The following is a 21,656-nucleotide window of genomic DNA, read 5'->3' on the forward strand; positions in this document are numbered from 1 at the left end:
CAGGTGTCACCACTGCAGGGTTGATGTTCCACGAGGCTGTGGTGTGAGAATCGGTTGAGTCTTCTGAGCCCTGCACACCTATGGTTTACCCACACACTTGATTTCACTTAAGATAAAGCATCTTCTCAGATCTGTGTGAGTGTGGACAGACTAACTGAGAACGTTTATGGGTGGACAGATGAGTTGCCATACCATACTGTGATGCAGCTGGTAAAGATGCTCTCAATGCAGTGGTAGAAGTTCCCCAGAATCTGAGGACACAGATGGACTTTCTTCAGTCTGGTCAGGGTTGACGTGTTGAGGGTCCAAGAGAGGTCCTCAGAGATGTGGACACCTAGAACGTTAAAGCTGGAGACATGCTAAACCTCTTTGGTGTTCTTGGTGGAGAGGGCCAGGTTTCACCGGACCTCCTCCCTGTAGGCCAGCTCACTGTCATGATGAAGCCAACCACCGTCGTCTGCAGTCTTAAGCTGAGTTTATACTCTGTGTAGTGAAGCCGGCGTGTGGTCGTGCACCTCTGAGCTCACTGATAAAAACTCTATTTATATATATGTATCTTACAAATCTTCATTTGAGTATATATTTTTCTTTACAGGATATTCAACCTTTTGTTTCTTTATAATGAATTTAATAATTAACATGTTTCTTTACAGGGCTTGTAAAAAGGCAATAAAGTAGTCCATGAATATGAGATATGAGTTTATAGATGATTACAATCCCTCCTCGGCGTTGTGGAGGTTGATTTCTGGCTTTTTGCGGTTCCGCCTACAGTCTGTGGACATACCTGTGAGTCACACTCGTTGTCTTTTTGATTCTTCACACTTCATTTTGTTTGAACTCCCTCTGGTGTTTGGGAGAACAGTGCAGCGCTCAGAGTGTAATGGAGGCTCACGCTACGCCGCCACGTGTGAGCGTCAGCAGAGCGTGAGAGGACGGGACTCGGCACACATGGTGGCGTTCAGTGTGAGGGTTTAAACTGACGTACTGGGGTCTGTTGGAAGTCCAGACTCCAGTGAGGGACTGAGATAACAAACCTCTAATCCACAGAATGTGGGGAGTGTTTGTTGGCTGACGACAGACTAGCAGTGAATCGGTTCTTTCCACTTGAACCGTTTCATCTTCCAAAGTCAGTGTTCGTCCTGCTGAATAGAACACATTGCAACAGACGGTGAGGTGGTGCTGGTAACCCAGCAGGCCCATGTAGCAGCCCGGAGCTGGTTTCATGGGTCCACATTGGTTTCCAGTTGGCTGGTGCTGCTCAGCGCTCAGGCCCAGTGATGATCAGCCTGGGCTCCTTCGCTGCGCTGTCACCTGTTTGTCCTGTTCTTCTGTCGGCTTACTTACTGTTTGTTCTCGAGGTTTGATTTCCCACCAATGTTCATCTGCTTTTAAATCTTAACTCCCTGAAGCCTGTCCTGACATTATGGGTTGGGTTTGAAGTAGACACTGGTTACTGTCAGAGATATTACCGGTGATTTACATTATGTATTTATATGTATTCAGGTCCTTCTAACAGCTTTAAGTGCTTCTTCTGTTTCTTTGATTAATGAGCTAATCTGCTTTACTTAGGGGGTAAATTGTGTTTTGCTTCAAATGCCATGAGTCTCTCTGCTGATTTCACCCTTTAGCTTTGTTGGTAATTACATTGTTGTGGCAAAGCGTGAAAGAGAGTCAGCACCTTTTCACCGTGGTGTTTGGCCTTTGTTTAATCCATATTTACTGTTATCGGTGCATCCACCTTTTTTTTTGTAATTAACCCTCTTTCGGTGCGTGTGATTAATAACCCTTTTTTATCGACGCCTCCTCCTTTGTGTTTACAGGTTCTCATCACCGGCCCAGCAGACACCCCATATGCCAACGGTTGCTTTGAGTTTGATGTGTATTTTCCGCAAGACTATCCGAACTCCCCTCCTCTGGTCAACCTGGAGACCACCGGTGGACACAGTGTGCGCTTTAACCCTAACCTCTACAATGACGGCAAAGTGAGTAGAAAAGGCTTCAAGTGAGTTACTGTTGCTCTTTGAGTCAAGTCAATGTCAACGTATTATTTTTCAAATTGTTTCATAAAAACCACCTTGGAACAGGTATCCAGTGTGCCAAAGTATAGCCTTTCCTAACATTATGACATGCATACTAAAACATGTAGTCACTGTAGAGGGAGTGAAGAACAACCAAGTTCTGCCCAGGATTGAGAGGGTTGATCTCCACTGACTGTAGTGAGAGGTTCAGGAACAGAACCGGCCTGGTTGTCCATCAAGAAGCCAATATGGCCGTGGAGGTGTCAAACTAACCGTGTATCTGAAGACCTTCCCTGTCGGATGTCCAGTTGACATTTGGTCGTGGACATCCTGTGTAGAGCTCTCCCTCTCCATCCAGGAGTCGGGGTCAAGGTGCCTAAGCTCAACCTCATTAGGCAGCCGCTGACGGTCCACATGTTTCACTAAAGGGCCCAGAAGGCTGCTGTGATGAGTGCATGGGGCTACAGGTCAGCTCACTGATGAGGGAGGGAGGGATGGAGGAAAGAGAAGGTAGATGCAGATAAGAAGCTCGTCAACTGGAGCTCAACAATAGCTTTGAATTGTGTCAATTCAGTGATTTGAAGCAGCTTCAAGGTGATCAACAGACACATCAGTGATGGGAACAGTTCTCAGTAGCAGGAGGATCAATTGAAGTTGAACAGGAACATAAAGAAATGGTGTGATTTCAAAGCTTGCTGTCGAGTCCAGTCCAACAATGAATGGAGCCTCATCTTTGTACTCATTGTTGAACCTTTTTCTGTGTTATCAGGTATGTTTAAGTATCCTCAACACATGGCATGGGAGACCAGAGGAGAAATGGAACCCACAGACCTCAAGCTTTCTACAGGTGAGGTGATGATCCGTCATGGCAGAGTCTCCTGTCTCAATGGATCAACAGGGCTGTTGTGTGAGTCTCTGTGTCTCAGGCTGCAGTTCATCTCTGGCCTGTCGTCGCGCCGCCCGGGGCTCTGTATTAATGGGCTTGGTGTTTCATCAGCTGACATGAAGGATCCCTTTTAAAGCCACGTTGTTACTTTGCTTTGGTGACAGTGTGTGGGTATTAATCAAAGCAAGCACAAAGATGTGCCCGCTGACACACATCGCTCATCTTGAAGTCCCAATCAGATCGCTTCAATAGCATGTTTAGCCTCTTCAGGTTTTATTTGTATTATTACTTTTCTTTAGATTGTTTATTTGGGAGACAAAGCTAACACACCGATCAATATTTCATATTTACTTTGAACTGTAGCTTCACTGAGCTCCGTTGTGGAAAATGACTGGAGACATTTTAAGGCTGGCTTTGGCTAAAGAAGGATGTCATGCTTTAAAATCTCTTTTTTACCTTTTGTGCACTTGCTGTCAGATATTTGTGGTTTGACACCAGAAGCCAATATTTCTGCCTGCATTCCTGCTGTGTATAAGCTGAGCTGCAGCAGGGCGACAGCTCTCAATCAGAATGCAGCGTTTCTGTTCTTATTCATGGTGGTGACACATGTTTACTGACCAAGCTATCTGTCAAGATAGAGCATCTCAGTCTCAGGCCTCGAGGGTCTGGTCTTCTGATTTGTGCAAAGGATAACGTAGAGCATTAAGGGACTACTGGGTATCCAAAGTGGTGCACAGACTTGTGGGTAAACACACATGATGACACCCCCCCCACAGCATTATTGGGTTGGTTGCCCTGTGCAATCAAGCATGCCGGAGCTCTCAGAAATGTATACCTCCTCTGTTTCTTCATAATTCCCTCTTTCGCAGCGGTGGAGAGTGCATAGAGATGTCTCCATTGATTATCATTCCGGGCAGCGTGCAGCGGATCGATGATGGAAAATGGGGGGGGTGAATAGGAGACAGGGGAGTAGGCAGGGATCAAGCGGTCATCGACTGAGGTGGATATCGGCTCTGAAATCTGGCAACCCAGTTTAAGACGGACCGATCGCAACAGTTGAAGGTATCCAGTTGATGGAGCATTTCCAGTGAACGTCATCCAGCTCCAGTGTGCCGGGGCCAGCGGGCAGGCCTCCAAGCCCGACATCGTTATGGTTGGTAATGAAGGGACGGAATGATGCAGGAGGACGTCCTTCGTCTCCTTGAGACGGGCCAGGGCATTAGTCCAGCTGGTAATACCGAGATATCGAAGGGTCGGGCCACAATATTCCTTGCTTTTGTCAGACTCTAAATGTCCAGCATTGCCCAGAATACTTCAGAGGTGAGAACACGAAGGAGATGTCGGCGTAATTTACCAATAGATCAGGGTTAAACCTAACTAGCTGGACACATTAATTGTATTAGAATGTGGTTTTCAAGCTACCTTTCGTATCAGTGAAGTGTGTAGAGTTCACGGCGGGGACCCTGAAGCTGTTCCTCACGTGGTTCCGTTTCTCCCGACTCGACCCGCTGCAGGTGCTCGTGTCGGTGCAGTCCCTCATTCTGGTGGCTGAGCCCTACTTCAATGAGCCGGGGTACGAGCGCTCCCGCGGGACTCCCAGCGGCACCCAGAGCTCACGGGAGTACGACGGCAACATCCGGCAGGCCACCGTCAAATGGGCCATGCTGGAGCAGATGCGCAACCCGTCGCCATGCTTCAAAGAGGTAGGAATCAGCGTCTGCTTGTGTTTCAAAGGTTGTTCTGATGCTCATCAACACCCTCCAGATGCTGTTGTTCTGTTATAAAAGAATGAATGATGATGAAAAGCTTTTCTAATCTACATAAACTGACTTAATCTTCTTCTTAAAGATTAGAGTCTCCAAAACCTAAACGGGTAACTTAACAGTTGTTATATTCCCATGAATACGTACGATGTCTCGTCGTAATGCCAGTCGTGAAAGGGAATGAAAAGCAGCCTGTCCTCCCTGAGGGCTGCTGGGCCGCGCTGTCTCACAATAAATCCCCCTCTTATTAATTCCTTGGTAGATGACATCGTCTGGAGGTTGGCCTTTCCCTCCTCCCCCCTCCCCCCTCCCCTCTCCCCCCCCGTCCTTCCTCACAGTTTTTTCACAGAGTAGATCCTTTAAAGGGTCCGTAGTGAGACGGATAGTGCCGTGGAAGATAACGATCTTTCAACCTGCTCATCCACAGCAGAAATGTCAAGTAAGGGGAACGGAGGAAGAGGAGCGCTGTGGACAGGAAAGAGAGAGAGAGAGAGAGGAAGGGGGGTGAGAAATGGAAGTGATCCAATCACCTCGACAGGATTGCATGAGGAATACGTTGAGTAAAAGCAGGACATTCTACTGCTTATTTTATGAAAAGTTATGAAAGCGATCCCAATCCAAATGGTGTGTTTGTGGGATACGGTGTTCTCTCCATATATCTGCAGCCAGTGCTGCTTGTATTTCTGTGGGATTTGAAGGTGAAATATCATACGTCTATCTGGCCTTTGCACAGCAGGCAATGCTGGGATTAAAGAAGAAGAAGAAAAAGCGGGTCCGTGACATCGCCCAGCCCGTCTGTGAAGTGGACCGCTGGACCGAGGGATATTAAGGGGAACGTGGCAATGCCACCCGGCTGAGCAATCTCACACATACGCACACAGAAATTCAATTAAGCTCGGTGAGATTCCCCCGTGTGCTTCTCTCACCCCTGGTCCTTTTAGCACTTTTAAGTCCTCAGCTGAGACAAACGTGGACTAAGAGAGGAGGACAAGCAGCCGTGAGCAATGGATCTAGTTGTCACCACCTCTCAGATAACCATTTAGACAAGTAGAACTCTACTCTACTCTACTCTACTTAATTCAAGTCAAGGCCGTGGCTCTAATCTCACTCCTACATTTTGCTTGATGTTTATATGAATGAAATAACAAGGAGGGCTGAAAAATATTGTGTCCCGATGTGGGGAGAACAACGTAAAAATTGTCTTTTGAACAGTAGTGTTGGAAGTATTTATTGTTTTAACAAGCGCTCGTTAAGTGAGTAATGAATCGGGGTGTCTGAAGAGGGCCAGCGGTACTGTGACATGAATCCAGAGCAGTGTAGGACGCGTCTCGCTGTGTCTAGTCAGAGTGTAGAAAATGACTAACATGATGTCATATCCTGTGATTTACAGAGCAAAGTGCATGTCTGCAAGATACGCAGCTTTGTTTCTGGAATCAGTTCTCAGTGTTATTACTTCAGCAGTCATTTTGATAGTTATATTATTACATTAACACCACTCATCAGATCATTTATTAATTTCACTTCATTGATTCAGACTGTAAAGACACTGTTCATGTCAGCTGAGTTCTGTTTGGAGGGGATGTTTTGTCTTTCCATACCAAGTCAGTAGAAAGTGATGGTGGGGAGTTGACTCAACAGCTACGCCTTCTTCATGCATGGCCTCATTTTTTCATCTATTTTTCTGGAGCTATTTTTCATAAATGTAGAGCTCGGTAGATAGCGAGCGATGTACTTGATACCAGGCGCCACATCCTGTTCTGAACAGTGAAGTCAATACTGAAGTGTGTTAAAGCTGCATTCTCTCTAGTGTCCACCAGGGGGCGACTCCTCTGGTTGTATAGAAGTCTAGTCTAAAATGACTCTACTTCTCTCTTGATTTATTCCCTCAGTAAACATTGTAAACATGAGTTTATGTCTCAATCTCTAGTTTATAGTCTTCTTCAATACAGCATGATGTTCATTTAGTACATTATGCTCCATTTAGAGTCAAACAGACCAGAAAGCAGGGGATGCTTTAGGGGCGGGGCTACACACTGATTGACAGGTCACTTCTTCTACCAGAGCCGTTTACGGCGTCTCTACGTCACTCCTCCGAAATTCCAAATACGGTCCCTTTCCTTCACTGGTCCAAGATCCAAGAAGTCGACGTCCAGAACTCAAAACTTGAGGCTTGAAAACAGCAAACCAATGAGTGATGTCACGACACCTGCATCCACTTCTTATGTACAGTCTGTGCTTAATACACAATCCAGTCGCTAACATACCAGCGGTGTGTCGGTAATTCACCAGAAACCACACACACACACACACACACACACACACACACACACACACACACAGTGTTTTGGCTTACATCTGCTGTCCTTGGTGCTGAAGATGCAGCATTGTCTGCTGACGCGTCGGTCCTCGCTGCAGCTCGACTGATGCGTCTCAAGACTGACGCTGTCGAGTCTCTCACTTGCCTGAGCACACCGTGTCACTCTTCACTCTTCATGAGGCACATTAAGCGTTTCCACTCCTGACTAGGAGTTTCATTAACCGTTTACAGACGAGATCAGTCTCTCGCACGCAGGACTCTGTGGTCGATGTGCTTAACAAGCCGCCCAGCAGCAATGAAAACCCGATGCACAAGCGGGTTGAATCCGTCATTTATCAGCAGCGTGTGAGCAGAGTCCCCAGGTCACCCGTCTGGGACAGTTAGCAGCCACTACGTCACACGTCAAGGTTGTCAGCGCGGGGTTTCCTCCAGCGTAACGAGAGAGAGAGAGAGAGAGAGAGAGAGAGAGAGAGAGAGAGAGAGAGAGAGAGAGAGAGAGAGAGAGAGAGAGAGAGAGAGAGAGAGAGAGAGAGAGAGAACTTGCTGATTAATGTGAAGGGGGACCCAGGCTCACACCTGTAAGCTACTCTCCTTTGAGTTTCTTTTTTCTTCTTTTAATTGTTTAGCTGTTGCATTAATAGTTTTGGTCAGCAGTAAGAGGCGTCCTTTCAATAACCCGTCTCGATGGCGGAGTGTAGACCTGCACCACATCTGTAGGGCTCACAGCACTGCTTCTGTTTGAAAGCCCATACATCACTCCATGGACGTATTGTCCCTCTAGGTCTTTAGAGGCCGTCTCCCACCGTGACTGGAAATCAATGCAGTCGTTCAGCCTGTCCTGAAAGAGGCCCTCCATGTGGACCGGTGGGCCTCTGTGGTCTTGTACTTGTCTGATTCAGCTTCATCATAACCCTCCACACCAACCATAGCTTGTCCAGCTGTTTTCACTTTTGATGAATAACAGCAGACACTCGACGGCGGCGTCACTAGTCTGGACCCTGTCAGAGTTGACCTCTTCTTGCTTAAAGCCTGATGAGCGTAGGAGCTTAGCATGGGACTCAGTAGAACAGGCTGAATGGAAAGTTCAACCAGGATTCCTCCTCTTCCAACTTTATTTGGATGGTTCACAGAAAGTCTTTGTCACTTAGAAGGTTGGACAAACACTTGTAATGTCAGGTAGGTGCAAAGAAAGAAACTATTCAATTAACACCAAACAAAAAAACAAACAAAGTCTTGTTTCCTGACTTCTCCTTTTCCCAATTTTGAAGTCTTAAAGAAGATTTCCTTTTTCTGGTGAGTTCAAAATTCAACATAGTTCGATTGAAGCTTCTATGAGCTGTTCATGGTCTTTGCTGGTCGAGCTCTAGATGTCATCGTTCCCATTTTGGCCCTAGTGTGAAAGTAACCAATACCAAACACCATGTGATGTATGTGATGTCATACCACAGTCCATTGTGGGCCTCCTCACTTATTCCCTCTACCAGGTGACCTCAGCAGCCTGAGCACAAAACCCTGCATGTTGTTAAAGGTGCGTTGTTTAGCAGTATGTAGCGAGGACATTTTTATTCTCCATGTTGACGGTGGTGCTGCTGTTCTTTAGCTCTTATGAACAATATATTAGCGGGATACAACTGCACAGATGAGACTTTATTTTTGGTGTCTGTGTGTGAGAATCCAATGTTACCACATGCTATTTATAGAGACCGCTGGAGAACGGAGTACAGGCTTCAATTATGCAGCAGCAGACTGTCAGGTGGAATTAAGGACAATGGGTCGCATGTTAAAATATAGATATATGTGGGTGTGGGTGTGGGTGGGTGTGGGTGTGGGTGTGTGAGAGAGAAAGAGAGCACTTGTAAATGTGCATGTTGGAGGTGAGTAATGACCTAACTGTGTGTATGGTGTGAGTGTGAAGTCAGTGTTCACATATTCTTTACATCTGCACTGGAATGTTCACTGCGTACGATGTCTCACAGCAGAGTGGTGGGGAGCTGTCCTCACCGGGGACCGGACTGTTCCCATGAGTGCTCTCTATCGCTGCACTATTGATCGGTAAAACCAAGCCAGCAGCCCTCAGGTGTTACCTCTTCTGTTACTGTGTGTGTGTGTGTGTGTGTGTGTGTGTGTGTGTGTGGATCAGTGTCATGGGGCTTACTGGTTGTCAGGAACAGCTTCCCAGAGACTGTCATTGGAACAAAAAGCAGCACCACCTGTCTCTATTTCACTAAGCCTGGTGACTTTTACCTGTAGCCTTTTAGCACCCAGGGCTCCATCTAGTTCCTGGAGACTTACATGTATCGACATGATGCCAAGTGAACTGGCTCAGAGCTCTGCCTGGACTTCCAGCAATACTTCCTTTTTTGGTTCTCAATGTTGTCTCAGAACAGATGCATTTCATACCTTACTTTAAGAGAATGCAGATACAGTATTGCTTCATTTTGTCTTTGCTTTGGCTCCAAAAACATGGAACTACCTTGACTTACCAAAAGCCCTAAAACTCTGCAAGACCTTTACAATAAACTGCTGCTGGTGGAGGAGGACGACGTGTTGCATACAGTACCAAGGAGATGAGTTAGTAGAGAATAAGCCGTGTTTGAGCTGAGCTTGTGGATGTCAGGGTTGGAGGTCTTTGTGCTCTGGTACCGGAGCGGGTCAGGGCTGGTACCTGAGACCTCAGCCCTCCACTGATGGAATACAGAAGACTAAGAACACGGGGCTTTTTGACGTCTCGCCCCTTGACCCTCCATATGTCGAGTGTTTCCACGTGTTCCTCGGCTGCCCGGTGGAATAACGAGCGGACAGCGTTGCCTCAAAGGTCACCGAGTTCACCTGCCAGGGAACCTGGTCTCCGACTGCCCGTATTCTCGTACGTACAGCTGTCCAGGAACCCGTGCGTGTGCATAAAGACCTGTGTTTTCCTGAAAGGTCATTTGCATTTAGAGCTTCCTTCCATTTGGTGATAGATGGCGACGTCCAAAGACCGAACGTTAAGCGGCTGCATGGAGCCCCAGAGGAAGCGGCCCTCTGAACCTCACGTCCAGGCATAAGGTCAGGCATCGGCTTCTGTCACGTGTTCCTCATCGCGGGTCGTCTCCATTACTGGATCTCGTCTGGTTTTCAAGCGGACTCTGATCTAACCGTGTTTACCGCACATCTGTGACCTTCACACATTCCCTGTCCGCTGGGGACCGTCTCCCACCACACTGGATGTGACGGGGGGGGGCATTAAAAAGAGGAAGAGATGGGAAGTAGCGACAAAGATGGAATGAAAATGAAGCGAGCAGAGGGAGATGAGGAAGGAAGAGAGAGATTAAAGTGGTCCCCAAACACTCCTCCCCTGGTAAACAGCAAATCAGCAGGCACCATAATAACTAATCCACTCCCTCCACCGGCAGAGCTGCGACTCGACGGCGCTCGCTGCATACTGATGGCCCGGCCCTGGCGACCGTTGCTAGGAAGTGGACCGGCAGGGGGACCTGGGTGCAGATGACATCGGAAGGACCAAAGCGCCCTTAATAAACAGCTGCTCGGGGATGGAGAGACGTTGATCACTGTCCTCCTCTGGGAGGAATCGGCATGCTGCTCACGGCGTGTGTTTGGTTCCATACGTTGTAGAGGGAGTGAACGGATCCGTGAGAGACGCTGATCAAAGACGGGAGCCCTGCAGAGCACGGCCCAGTAACCAGAGAGGTTCTACACGGCACTTATTACTGCATCGAACATCTGGATCATCATCAGACAAAAGTAAACTGTGATAACATGGAGGTTTTTAATAACAACAACAGCGTAGCCGGACACGCCCGTCCTAACATGGCTACTTTCTGAAGAGGTGTTGAGAGACGGGACCACGTCTCCGTCTGGACCACAGAGGTTAGCCGAGCGGCAGACGTTCCTAGAGCCACATGGTGGTGACGACCGTGTGAAGCTCATGTTGCCTTCGGTCTGGACATGAAGGTATCGTGGTGATATTTGACCACTGGAATGTTTCTGCAGTCTGTTTTCATCTGACTCCGCTCAAAGGCCTTTGGAGGATCGCTAATTATGTGTCAAAATGTTACACTACCAGAGCAAATGTGTGTTCATCAGTGTAACAACACAGTCAACCAATACCAGTGGAGGATAATATCAACATGAGCCTAAAGCAGCTTTAATACATCAGCTATGAATGACTTGTGAAGTCACAACCCCTCTCTGCATACCTGTATGAATATTTATATACTGTGTGTGTGTGTGTGTGTGTGTGTGTGTGTGTGTGTGTGTGTGTGTGTGTGTGTACATACATACATACATATATATCACCCTGTGGCTGAACACTGCTGTCCCATGTGTTTGCAGGTGGTCCACAAACACTTCTACCTGAAGCGGACAGAGATCATGTCTCAGTGCGAGGAGTGGATCGCTGACATCCAGCAGTACAGCAGCGACAAGAGGGTGGGCCGCACCATGTCCCACCACGCCGCCGCGCTGAAGGTAATGTCACTAAACGTACCGACAGCACCGCCGCTATTCTGGGCCGGGAACGCACATTTCAGCTCTCATTACCAGAGACCTGTCTGCAGGGGACAGCGGGCGCTACACACACACACACACACACACACACACACACACATATACACAATACAACCAGCACCCACAAGCTGTGTGTGTCTCCAGTCTCTCCAGCAGCTCTCATCTCCTCTCCCTGCGGCGGTAAATAAGCTGCACTAATCCCCGCTGTAAATAATCCGGCTGCTCTGATAACAGCCAGCTGCTGTCCCACAACTGCCTCTTCTCATTTAGCGTCGTTGTTTGAGAGTGAGAGAACGTCGCTTTATCTCCATCCTGCATGTTCTTCAGCCCGTGCTGCGTGTCGGCACAGATTCAGAGGCGTTTTGCCTTATTGTGTGAGTTGTTGTTTCAGTTACAACTCTACGCCAAGTTTGTTTGCTTTTAAATCTCATTTTGAAGGGAAGTATTTTTAGATGTCAGTCACACCCATGTAGCAGGAGGTGGAGTCTTCACGTTGGCCTTTTTTAAGGAGGGCTCTCTGTTGGATGACTGACGGCCGGTAAGCTGCTCCAGCAGGTGGAGGTCAAAGGCGCAGCAGACTATGCTAACTGATGTACAGGTGCACCGCAATGAATCACAACATCATCCAAAAGTTCATTTATTTCAGTAATTCAATTCAAACAGTGAAACTCCTATATTGATTCATTACACACATTTTAGCAGCGAATGAAAACCCCAAATTCAGTATCTCAGAATAGTGTGAATGAGTTGAATGTTGTAGACTCTAATCAGCTGATGAACTCAAACAGCTGCAGAGGTTTCCTGAGCCTCTGAATGGTCTCCGTCTGGTTCAGTGGACAACACAATCACGGCGAAGACTGCTGACTGGACAGTTGTCCAGAAGACAGTCATTGACTCCCTCCCTAAGCTGTCCACAGTGCTGCATCCAAGCATGTTAGTGGAAGGAAAAGGTGCACAAGCAGCAGGGATACCTTGTGAGGGTTGTGAAGCAAAGCCCACTCAAGAGTTGATTTCACTCTTCAGTGGGAACGAGAACCACTGAGAGACGTTCGTGGGATTTGTTGACAATGAGAAGAATCAGACGTAACGTGTGTGTGATGTTCCTGTAGTATGTGCTGTGAAGTTGAGCCGACCCGGTGTGTGTCGTCCCTGCAGAGACACACCGCTCAGCTCAGAGAGGAGCTCCTGAAGCTGCCCTGCCCCGACGGTCTGGAGCCCGACAGCGACGAGTTCTCGGCGAGGAGCGCCGCCCTCCTCCTCAAGGAGCTGTCCAGTCAGGACGCAGAGAAGCCCGGCGGCAGTCAGGACGGCCACTGCAGCGAGGGACAGCTATGAGTCTTCACCCTCCTCCCCCCCTCCCCTCCCCTCCCCCCTCCTCCTCCTCATGATGATGATGATGATGATTATTACTCTCCAAAAGACTTGATGGCTTCAGAGCACAAGCCACCACTTTGTCAATATTTGTATGTAAAGATCTACTAGCAGAATAGCGGGATGTGGGGAACCAGAACGCGATGACGAGAACAATGGAGTATGCTTCGCCCTTATTGAAAACTTTTATTTACCTGTAAAAGAGTGTAAACATTTTGTGCTTTTTTCCAATTGTGAAATAACCACTGATTGGTATGTTATTAAACTTGTTTATGTATACATAATGGCAGAGAAAAAAAATCAGATTATATAAGGGAAACTACCTTTAGAGAAGAATGTTTACTGAATGTTCATTTCCTCCTTTCTTTTTCTTTGTGGACTGTTAGAACGAGAACAGTTGTAACCAAGGACATCGGCCATCTTTAAAGTTCCTCTTTAAAAAGAAGTGGCACACGTAACGGAGGAGGTAGAAAGCCCCTCTGGTCACCACCGCTTCACCGGACTTCTCTCGGATCATATCCACCTGAATAAATGCTGAGACGGACCTTCTTAATTGCTATGTTGTCCCTTTTACAGGCTCCAAATTAAAAAGCACCATGCTCTGGATAAACACGTGTTGACTCACAACTTCTCCATGACTGCAGAGCTTAAGAGTCAGAGCCACGTGGGAGGTTAGGGTGTGTGTGTGTGTGTGTGTGTGTGTGTGTGTGTGTGTGTGTGTGTGTGTGTGTGTGTGTGTGTGTGTGTGTGTGTGTGTGTGTGTGTGTGTGTGTGTGTGTGTGTGTGTGTGTGTGTGTGTGTGTGTCTGCCTTTTGATCTTCACCACGCCACCAAATACTCCAGCAGAGTACCTTTACTGATTCCTTTTCTATTTCTACTAAATTAACGAACACATTGCTTTGATCTTCTTCTTTTTTTTATGTTGAGTTCAGTGAACAAATGCACTTTCTATTTGACTCACTCCTTACAACAGTCACATTCTCCTTTGGCCAGGACATTAAATGGAGCTTGAAAGTACGGATTGATTGTGCGAATGCTTCTTTCTGTGACCGACGTCACGAAGACGTCAGAGAACTAGTTGTTGCAGCATCGACGACTCGGCACTTTGTGAATACTCTGCTGGTGGAAAGAAGAAACGAGCAGGGGAGGGGCATCATCTGCATCCATGTCATTGTCCCTGGGTTCTAGTTCTCTTTAGGAAGGTTCTGGGACTAGTTTGTTGGCTGTGTTCATCTGCTCTTTCCTTCTCCACGCATCCTGGAAGATGATGAACCCTCAGCTGCTCTTTCAGGGTTCCTTCATCTTCTGAAGGCCTTTGACAACCTCGACGTCTTACATTCAGCTGAAGGCCGTACAAAGCTAAATATGTCAGTAAGCAACATGGAAGTTAAAAAGCATAACCTCTCTATGTATGTGTGTAGACTGACTCTACAGCCACGCTCACTAACTCTGGCTGAACATGTTGCTCGTTAATGTAGACGCATTAATACTCGTCGGTAGAAAAAGCTCATGAGGTGATGGGTTTGTTGGTGACGTTAAGGTTGGAGAGAAGAGTCGCTTCCAAATCGCTGAGATCTGAACCGTTCACTTTACCTGCGTTTGTAAATGTTTCTAGGAAGCAGACCCGGGTTTGAAGGCTGTGATATTGTTCCGTTCTATAACTCGGTACCTGTGTTTTATCATGGAGGAGTCAAGTTCATTTTACTACGAGCAGCTTTAGTTTTGTGTCGAGCGGAGCGGTCCCTGTGGACCGAAGCACAAGTGGGTTTTAGCACCATTTTAGTGCAGCGGGTCTGGTTCTGCCGTGCCTCCCTTCGCTCCAGCGGGTCCAGTAATACGGTCTGGGCCTCCAGCAAAGTGTCGGCTCCCAGCGGGGACTGGAGGAGCAGCGAGGTGAAGCTCTGCTCCCGGGAGGAGGAGGAGTCTGTCCACAGTGGGCTGGTCACCGCTGGAGGTGAACCTGCATGATGTCACCAGCGTTAAGAGTAAGTATGTAGTACAGCTCCTACTGATGGTCTCCTGTAGATCACTGATGCAGGGTTTTAGATGCATCAGTGATATTTTGACCGTTTCATAACCAGTTGATCAAATTCAAAGTTGAGTATTCATGATTCTTCACCTCTGTGCGTTTCAGCTACTGAAGTGGAAGAACACTGACGCCTGCAGCAGAAGGCCCGTCAAGCATCAGAACTATCAGAATAAATCCACTGGGCTGACTGGATGATGTGGTGTGAACACCTGGACTTCATTCTACTGGAGCGTTCTTCAGCATCAGTCACTCCCCTGCTGTCAAATTCCCAAAACTGTTTGCAATTTTTTAGTTATATGTGGGGGAAAGAAAGCTGTAATTAATGTTCCAAATCATCCACACATTAGTGTTAACAAACCAAGTCTGAGCAGTTTCACCATCCAGACCGACTCAGTAACTGAGACCTGCTGTCCTACTGCTGTTCATGTGCGGTACTGTTTAAAACGAGGTGGGGACAGCAAACATGGATCACCAGAAGAATCCGCTTTGACGCTCCGTAGCCAAACTACTAAACAGAAAATAAATGAATAAAGGGAATGAATATAGAATATGGTGAAGAGTAGAATAAATACCGACGAACCAAAGACAAATGAAAAGCGTTGCATGTGACCGGGTAGAGTCTGTGACTCATCACAATAATAAATCAAATCAAATAAATCCATCGATTGATGTTTTTACATCACACTTAGTTCTGAACAGCTGAGAGTTTAAGAAGCAACGGGGACGACTGAAGCAATGTGTTGAGGCCGTGAGCAAACCCTCCACTGGCTTTGGTTTGCTATATCTATATAGATATATATAGATATAGATATATATAGATATATATTGTGGTGCGTTCATCATCAGCATTACCTGAGCCGGCCAGTAGTTCCTTCAGTCTGTCGACAGAGGCGTGTCCACATTGCTCGTGTAGTTTGAACAGAACTTTCTGTTTTTCTCGTGTTGTCATGGTTTCTGTCACAGTGAGAACGTCGTCCTCATTCTGGAGCTCAAGTTCATCTGGGTTCCTCTCATCTCTGACGTTCACACGACGATGTCCTGAAGATGTCGCCTCAGGTTTCACTGGCTGTTTAGACGTCGTGGCTTCGTCCTTCTCGATGTCTAAAACAGCGGCTGCTCTTTTCAGTGAGGTTTTGCTTAAAAGCAATGAATAAAACTCGACAATGTAGCCGACCACGGAGACGCCATTTCCTCTTGTGATCCGGTCAGACTCTGTGTGCGCCTCGTACTGCCGATCCTTTTCCTCTTTCAGAAACACAGCTTCCAATTTCATGAGAAGTCTATTCATTCCTTCATCCTCTGCTGTGATGTCTACAGCACTGTTCCTCGCTCTTCACGTCAGCGATGAAGCAACCGCCAAGGCCTGCTTCTTCTCCTCGAGGTCTGTCACCAGCCTCCAGATTTCAACCTCATTTTTCCAGCTCTCGTAAGACTTCTTCTGGTCGAACGGAGGTGGAACTTTGTAAGCCGCCATCCTCTGCTACCAATGTTAGTTCAATCACTCCAGCGGCAACTGAACATGTCGAGGACTACTCGAGACTTATGCTGACATTAACGATGGCTACACCTCTTCTGTTCCTCTAGAACCAAAAACGTCACACGCATGCGCACTGGTCAACTCGGGACACAAACGAGGTAAGAGAGCGAAGGTCATCCAAGTAGAAGGAAGTGGATAGTGATGATGACGTGTTCACTAGACATCACATGAATGCCAGTGACTTGACCATGTACAATAAGACTGAAGAAAGACGGGCCTATGGAAGAAGAGAACGGTCACTATGTGATATATGGATATACCATAATGTCTAGCAGGGAATCTCACAAGTTATTCCTTGGTCCACAGGCTTGTTAAGTGTTCCTTAAACTGAGTGCATACGGTGGACATGGAACGCCGGTGTTAGGAACCGGCAAAACACCAAACACCAAGGCACCGATGAGAAGTTAGCAGTAGTGATGGTTGAAGGTTCAGGGACAGCTCCAGTGGGATGAGGTGGATTAAGGCTCTCAAATTAGATCTCTACATATAGTAGAGGACAGAGAAGACCCTCTATAGCAGACCTGGGCACTGGACGGCAATGGGTAATTAGGTCATGTTGGCTACCTGGGACGTGTTGGTGATGCGGAGCGGCACGGACATCTGAGGACATCTGAGGACATCTGAGGCTCTGCTAGCTAAGCTGCTATAGCAACACGCTCAGAAGATGTTGGTTCTCTTTGGATCGACCGACATGTGAACAAACGTTCTCCGTGATGAAGTTTACCAGATCCAGATCCTCTCTCACTGACCATCAGCTGTCAGCTGTCCTTCACATCTCACACATCCAACCTGACTTCAGAGCATCGTTGAAGACCAACGCACACTAGAGTTCTCCTCTGAACGATAAAACAGAGAACGAGTTAGTTGGATGACAAACAATGGTAATAAAAGTACTCGTTTATCAGAAACATGATCCCTGTCGGTGTTTTACGATGATATATGGATACTACAGATGGGTTTGTTTGGATCATGAGTCCTGCTGCAGATGTTTACGGTGGAGCTCTTTTTAACTCTTTAGACTCTGTTGTTCAGTTTGGGTCATTAGGAAGGGTTTGAAACATCATAATGTGCAAAGTAACTAGTAACTAAAGCTGCCAGACAAATGTAGTGGAGTAAAAAGTACAATACTTCCCTCTGGGATGTAGTGGAGAGGAAGTACAAAGTTGAATAAAATAGAAATACTCAAGTAAAGTACCTTGAATTTGTACATAAGTACAGTACTTAAGCAAATACACTTTATATAGTTACATTCCACCACTGATGATAATATGTACTCTGACCACTCACAGCGGATCAGAACCAAACAAATGAATGTGTTTTGAAAAGAGGCCTATTGGTCCGGCCCTCCTGCAGTGACAGACCCCCAACAGATTGGGAGAGCGGAGGTCAGCGCGGGCTTGACGGAGGTCGTTGAGACTATTTCGGATGTCTGATCGGTGTTCCCGGTGGGACCGAGGACTCCTCTCGTCTGGTCAGAGATGCCTTGTCTGGCTACCGGGGAAGCTGCTCCACTGCGGGAGGAGTGGACTGACTGGTGTTGGGGACCTGCAGTTCTTCTTGTTGGACGTCTTTGAACACGTTCTGTCATTGACTGTGGGCGTCTCGATCCTCCTCCAGGCTGATGCCTAGAAGACGGAGTCATGTTTTGGTTTTGCTGCCACCCTGCTGAAGCTCAGTGAAGTCTTGGATATGGATCTTGGTATGGACCAATGTTCACTGTTTACAATGTCCACAGTTTGCAGCACGTGAAAATCACCTCCAGGTCCTAAAACAGAATTGGTGAGGAACAGTAAAACTATTTATTAGGAACCAAAAAAGGCCCACAGGGTGCCTGAAACAGATGGCTGCTGCGTATCCACTGAATCCCGTGACCGCTGTCTCTGGCTCCCTGCTGGAGGATGACGGTAACGCCTGGTGTCCTGTTGTTGCTGGTGTCATTCGGCAGAATGAAACACAAGACCTACTTCAGAGTCCCTGCGAGTTAAACCCTGACATGGTTCATGTCAGGAGCTGGAGAAAGCTAAACGCTGTCTGTTGCAGCATGAGGGCTTGCACAGAAAAGCAGCGTGTCTTCTGTATGCAGAGGGCTTTGGTCTTTACCCTTCATATGGAATGACTAGAATGAGGGGAAACTATTTTAGCAGAATTTTATGGGTGCAAATTGGCAGCGATATTATTGTTCCTTTATGAGATTATTTAGCTTCTTTTCCCAGGCGATGGCTCTCAAGCTCGCGTAGAGTTTATCTTGTGCATTATCATTAAAACGACTGATACCTGTGTGCTGCTAGATTTATAGATTCTGCTTATTACTGCTATCTGAAGGCCTCTATACTCCTCTAACGCCGGCGTATGTTTTATAGATGTTCCAACTGATGAGGGCTCCAGTAACTCAAGGATCTCTTAACAGCAGGGACACACACAGGCTGTGTGTGTGTGTGTGTGTGTGTGTGTGTGTGTGTGTGTGTGTGTGTGTGTGTGTGTGTGTGTGTGTGTGTGTGTGTGTGTGTGTGTGTGTGTGTGTGTGTGTGTGTGTGTGTGAGTGAGAGACAAGGAGAGAGGCCTACATGTCATTTTGAAAGCCTTTATTGAGGAACCGAGCCAACCATCAGTCGTTAAAAACTCTCCTATGTGTGAAGTTCTGTTCAAACCACAACGCTGGCGTCTCATTGGACCAGAGCCACTGGACCCCCAGAGAGTCCCTGTGGTGCACAACCAAGGCTGCATAGATTGGCGCATCCCTTCACCTGAGCTGAACATGTTTGTCTCTGTTCGGATTGCTTTTTGAACATGCTCATGTATTTCTGTGGCTCAGTGGTAGAGCAGGGTCGTCCTTCAATCAGAGGTTCGTACAACAAACTGAGAGTGTGCGTTCACATACAGCACCCAGTCTTGATCCTCGCTCTGAGGACCTTTTCAGGACTCCCAAGAGAAAAGAGAGAACGGCTCAGACGTCACGTGGGACAACACGTAGAAGATGTATCGGACCATCAACGTGGAGGTGTAGCTTCACTCGTGACCACGCCTCGAGACACCACACAATGGTGAGAGACAATAGAAAGAGGTAGTTAGCTCAACCCGTATATACATATGTGCCTAACGCTGAAGGAAAGGTGAGACTACACCATGCATCACACTCATTCACACTCATTCACACGCTGATGACGGGGGCTACGATGCAAGGTGCCTCCTGCTCATCAGGACTGAACACATCTACTCCCATCTGTGCACACCGTCACCCACCGGAGGAGCCACGGATCAGAACCGCCGCTCTTTGCGAGACGACCCGCTCAGAGGATTAAACTTCTGCATTTGAACTTAAAGCTGCTCTGAGGAGTTTTCTGGAAGCAAACAAAGGTTATGTTTACCTGCAGTGCTACTAATGCACTGTGCCTTGGGTTAGTATTTGAACTCTGACATTGTTCACCAGCTAGCAGCCTTCTTATTCCTGTCTTTGTTGGTGCGTCGTTATGTTCCTTGGCGCACTACAGCCACCTGTTGATCAGTGGAATAGTGTCAACCTCTGGCAGGAATGTGCTTTGCATCACATGCATGCTGTTAGCGTGAACCGGGCCAGACTCGCACCTGACACGACGGGAACTCCGTTAGTAGTGCGACCATCCTTCTGGGATGAGTGTCCTCTGAGGCCTTTCCTCTCACCGGTAGCTGAGGCGTGAGGTTTCAGAGTTATCGTCTCTCTGAGAGTCTTGTACGGCTTCACCTGAGGCGCTCTCAGTAGGATGGAACCCTAACACCCAGGATGAGTCGTCACGGAGAACCTCTGTACCTTACTGCTGCCTATTTTAAGTTTCTCAACATTTTTGACCAACACTGCCGAGCCTTCACCCAGAAAGCTCACCTTCAGCTCCTCTGGTAGAACAGTCACCACCTCTGTGTCGCACCTTTCAGGGACAGAGAGGTAACTTAATCTAAAAAACAAGTACAAATGGTAACCTGTGGATTTATTACAGTCACATACAACAATTTCAATCCAATGAAACCGTGGTGTTTCACAGCAGGAGAGCAGTCTTCCAGGCCCCTCTGAGGGTGTCAGACCTCTAAGCCTAGTCTTCTTATTAAAGACGTTTAGTCCAGACTCTCTCTCTGTCCTACTGCTGCTTTCATCTGAGGCTGGAGCTCATGTGCAATGAAATCACTGAGTTGTCCTTCAGGTGAAATGTAACCCATTCACCAGAGGAACACCTCTGGGTCCTCAGGAATAACCAGCACAGTAGTTAAAACATGTTTAACCTGAATCATCTGAATCATCTGAGTCTGAATCATCTGGATCATCTGGTGGCTCAGCTGCAGCAGCCAGGAGCTGCTTGAGCCATGGAAGCAGAAATGACAGTGAACAGGAACACTTGCATGTAGAAAGATGACTCAGAGCCCCTGCAGGAGAGAGCTCTCCCTTTCCATTTCTACATTTGACAGGTTCTAAACGGGTGCATGCGACAAATGCATTTGTACACTAGCTTTGCATGTGAACAGATGAAAGAGAAGCTCCTTAAAGGCCAGAGGGTGGTGTGAGCATCATCAAGCTGCTGGGCTTTAACAAAATACTGTCTCAAACTTCTACATCCAGTACAACAGGATGGACTCAGTTGGGTAAATAGTACACTGTATACAAATGATGTTCATGTCACGGTCCCAGCTGTGCCTCCCCTCAGTCCTTGTGTTTCCTGTTAGTTCTCTCTCTGTCAGTGTGTTTGTGGGCGTGGCTCTCTATTCCACTCCTGCTGCCAATCAACCTGCACACCTGCAATCCATCCACTGATCCAGCTTCTGCAGTAGAAGTGTCCCGGCTCTATGCTCCAGTCTTTGCAGCCAATCTAAGTAACGTCTGCCCGCATCTCAGGTCCGTTACCTTTCTGTGATCCTAGCCTGCCTTCCTCTCCGGTCCCTCCGGTCCACAGCCTTGTCCTCACTGCACCGTTACCAGCAGCTGTTCTCCTTCTTCTTTTGGGTCCAAGATAAACGCCGTCTAACATGTTGACCTCCAGTCTCCACTCACACCTTTTTTAAGTATGCAGATGACACATCCTTGGTGAGGCTCCTAAAGCCTAACGATTCATCCTTGGCTGGTTTTTGAAGATTAATTAAATAGATGTTTTTACAGTAGAAGAGAAGTCCCAAACACCAAGGTTAAAGGTGGACAATCCGGAATTCAGAGCACATGTATTGCCTCCACTTGGAGACAGAACATTGGGTTCATGCAAGAACCTTTTC

General features: G+C 47.3%; 1 protein-coding gene across 8 annotated transcripts in view; it reads left to right on the forward strand.

The window, feature by feature from the left end:
• birc6 (baculoviral IAP repeat containing 6) overlaps positions 1-13,478 on the forward strand; it is an 85,732-nt gene extending 72,254 nt beyond the window's left edge. For all 8 annotated transcript variants that reach the window (XM_068728197.1, XM_068728215.1, XM_068728224.1 and 5 more), the window contains exons 69-73: positions 1,821-1,982; positions 2,788-2,865; positions 4,419-4,607; positions 11,320-11,454; positions 12,649-13,478. In XM_068728197.1, the coding sequence (XP_068584298.1) occupies positions 1,821-1,982; positions 2,788-2,865; positions 4,419-4,607; positions 11,320-11,454; positions 12,649-12,828 (744 nt within the window). In that variant the 3' untranslated portion in view covers positions 12,829-13,478. The remainder of the gene's footprint in view (positions 1-1,820; positions 1,983-2,787; positions 2,866-4,418; positions 4,608-11,319; positions 11,455-12,648) is intronic.
• The last annotated feature ends 8,178 nt before the right edge of the window (positions 13,479-21,656 follow it).

Source organism: Cebidichthys violaceus, unplaced genomic scaffold (genome assembly GCF_023349555.1).
Source record: "Cebidichthys violaceus isolate CVI_PGR_0920_01 unplaced genomic scaffold, fCebVio1.0.p SCAF_10, whole genome shotgun sequence".
In the NCBI taxonomy this organism is placed as follows: Eukaryota; Metazoa; Chordata; class Actinopteri; order Perciformes; family Stichaeidae; genus Cebidichthys; species Cebidichthys violaceus.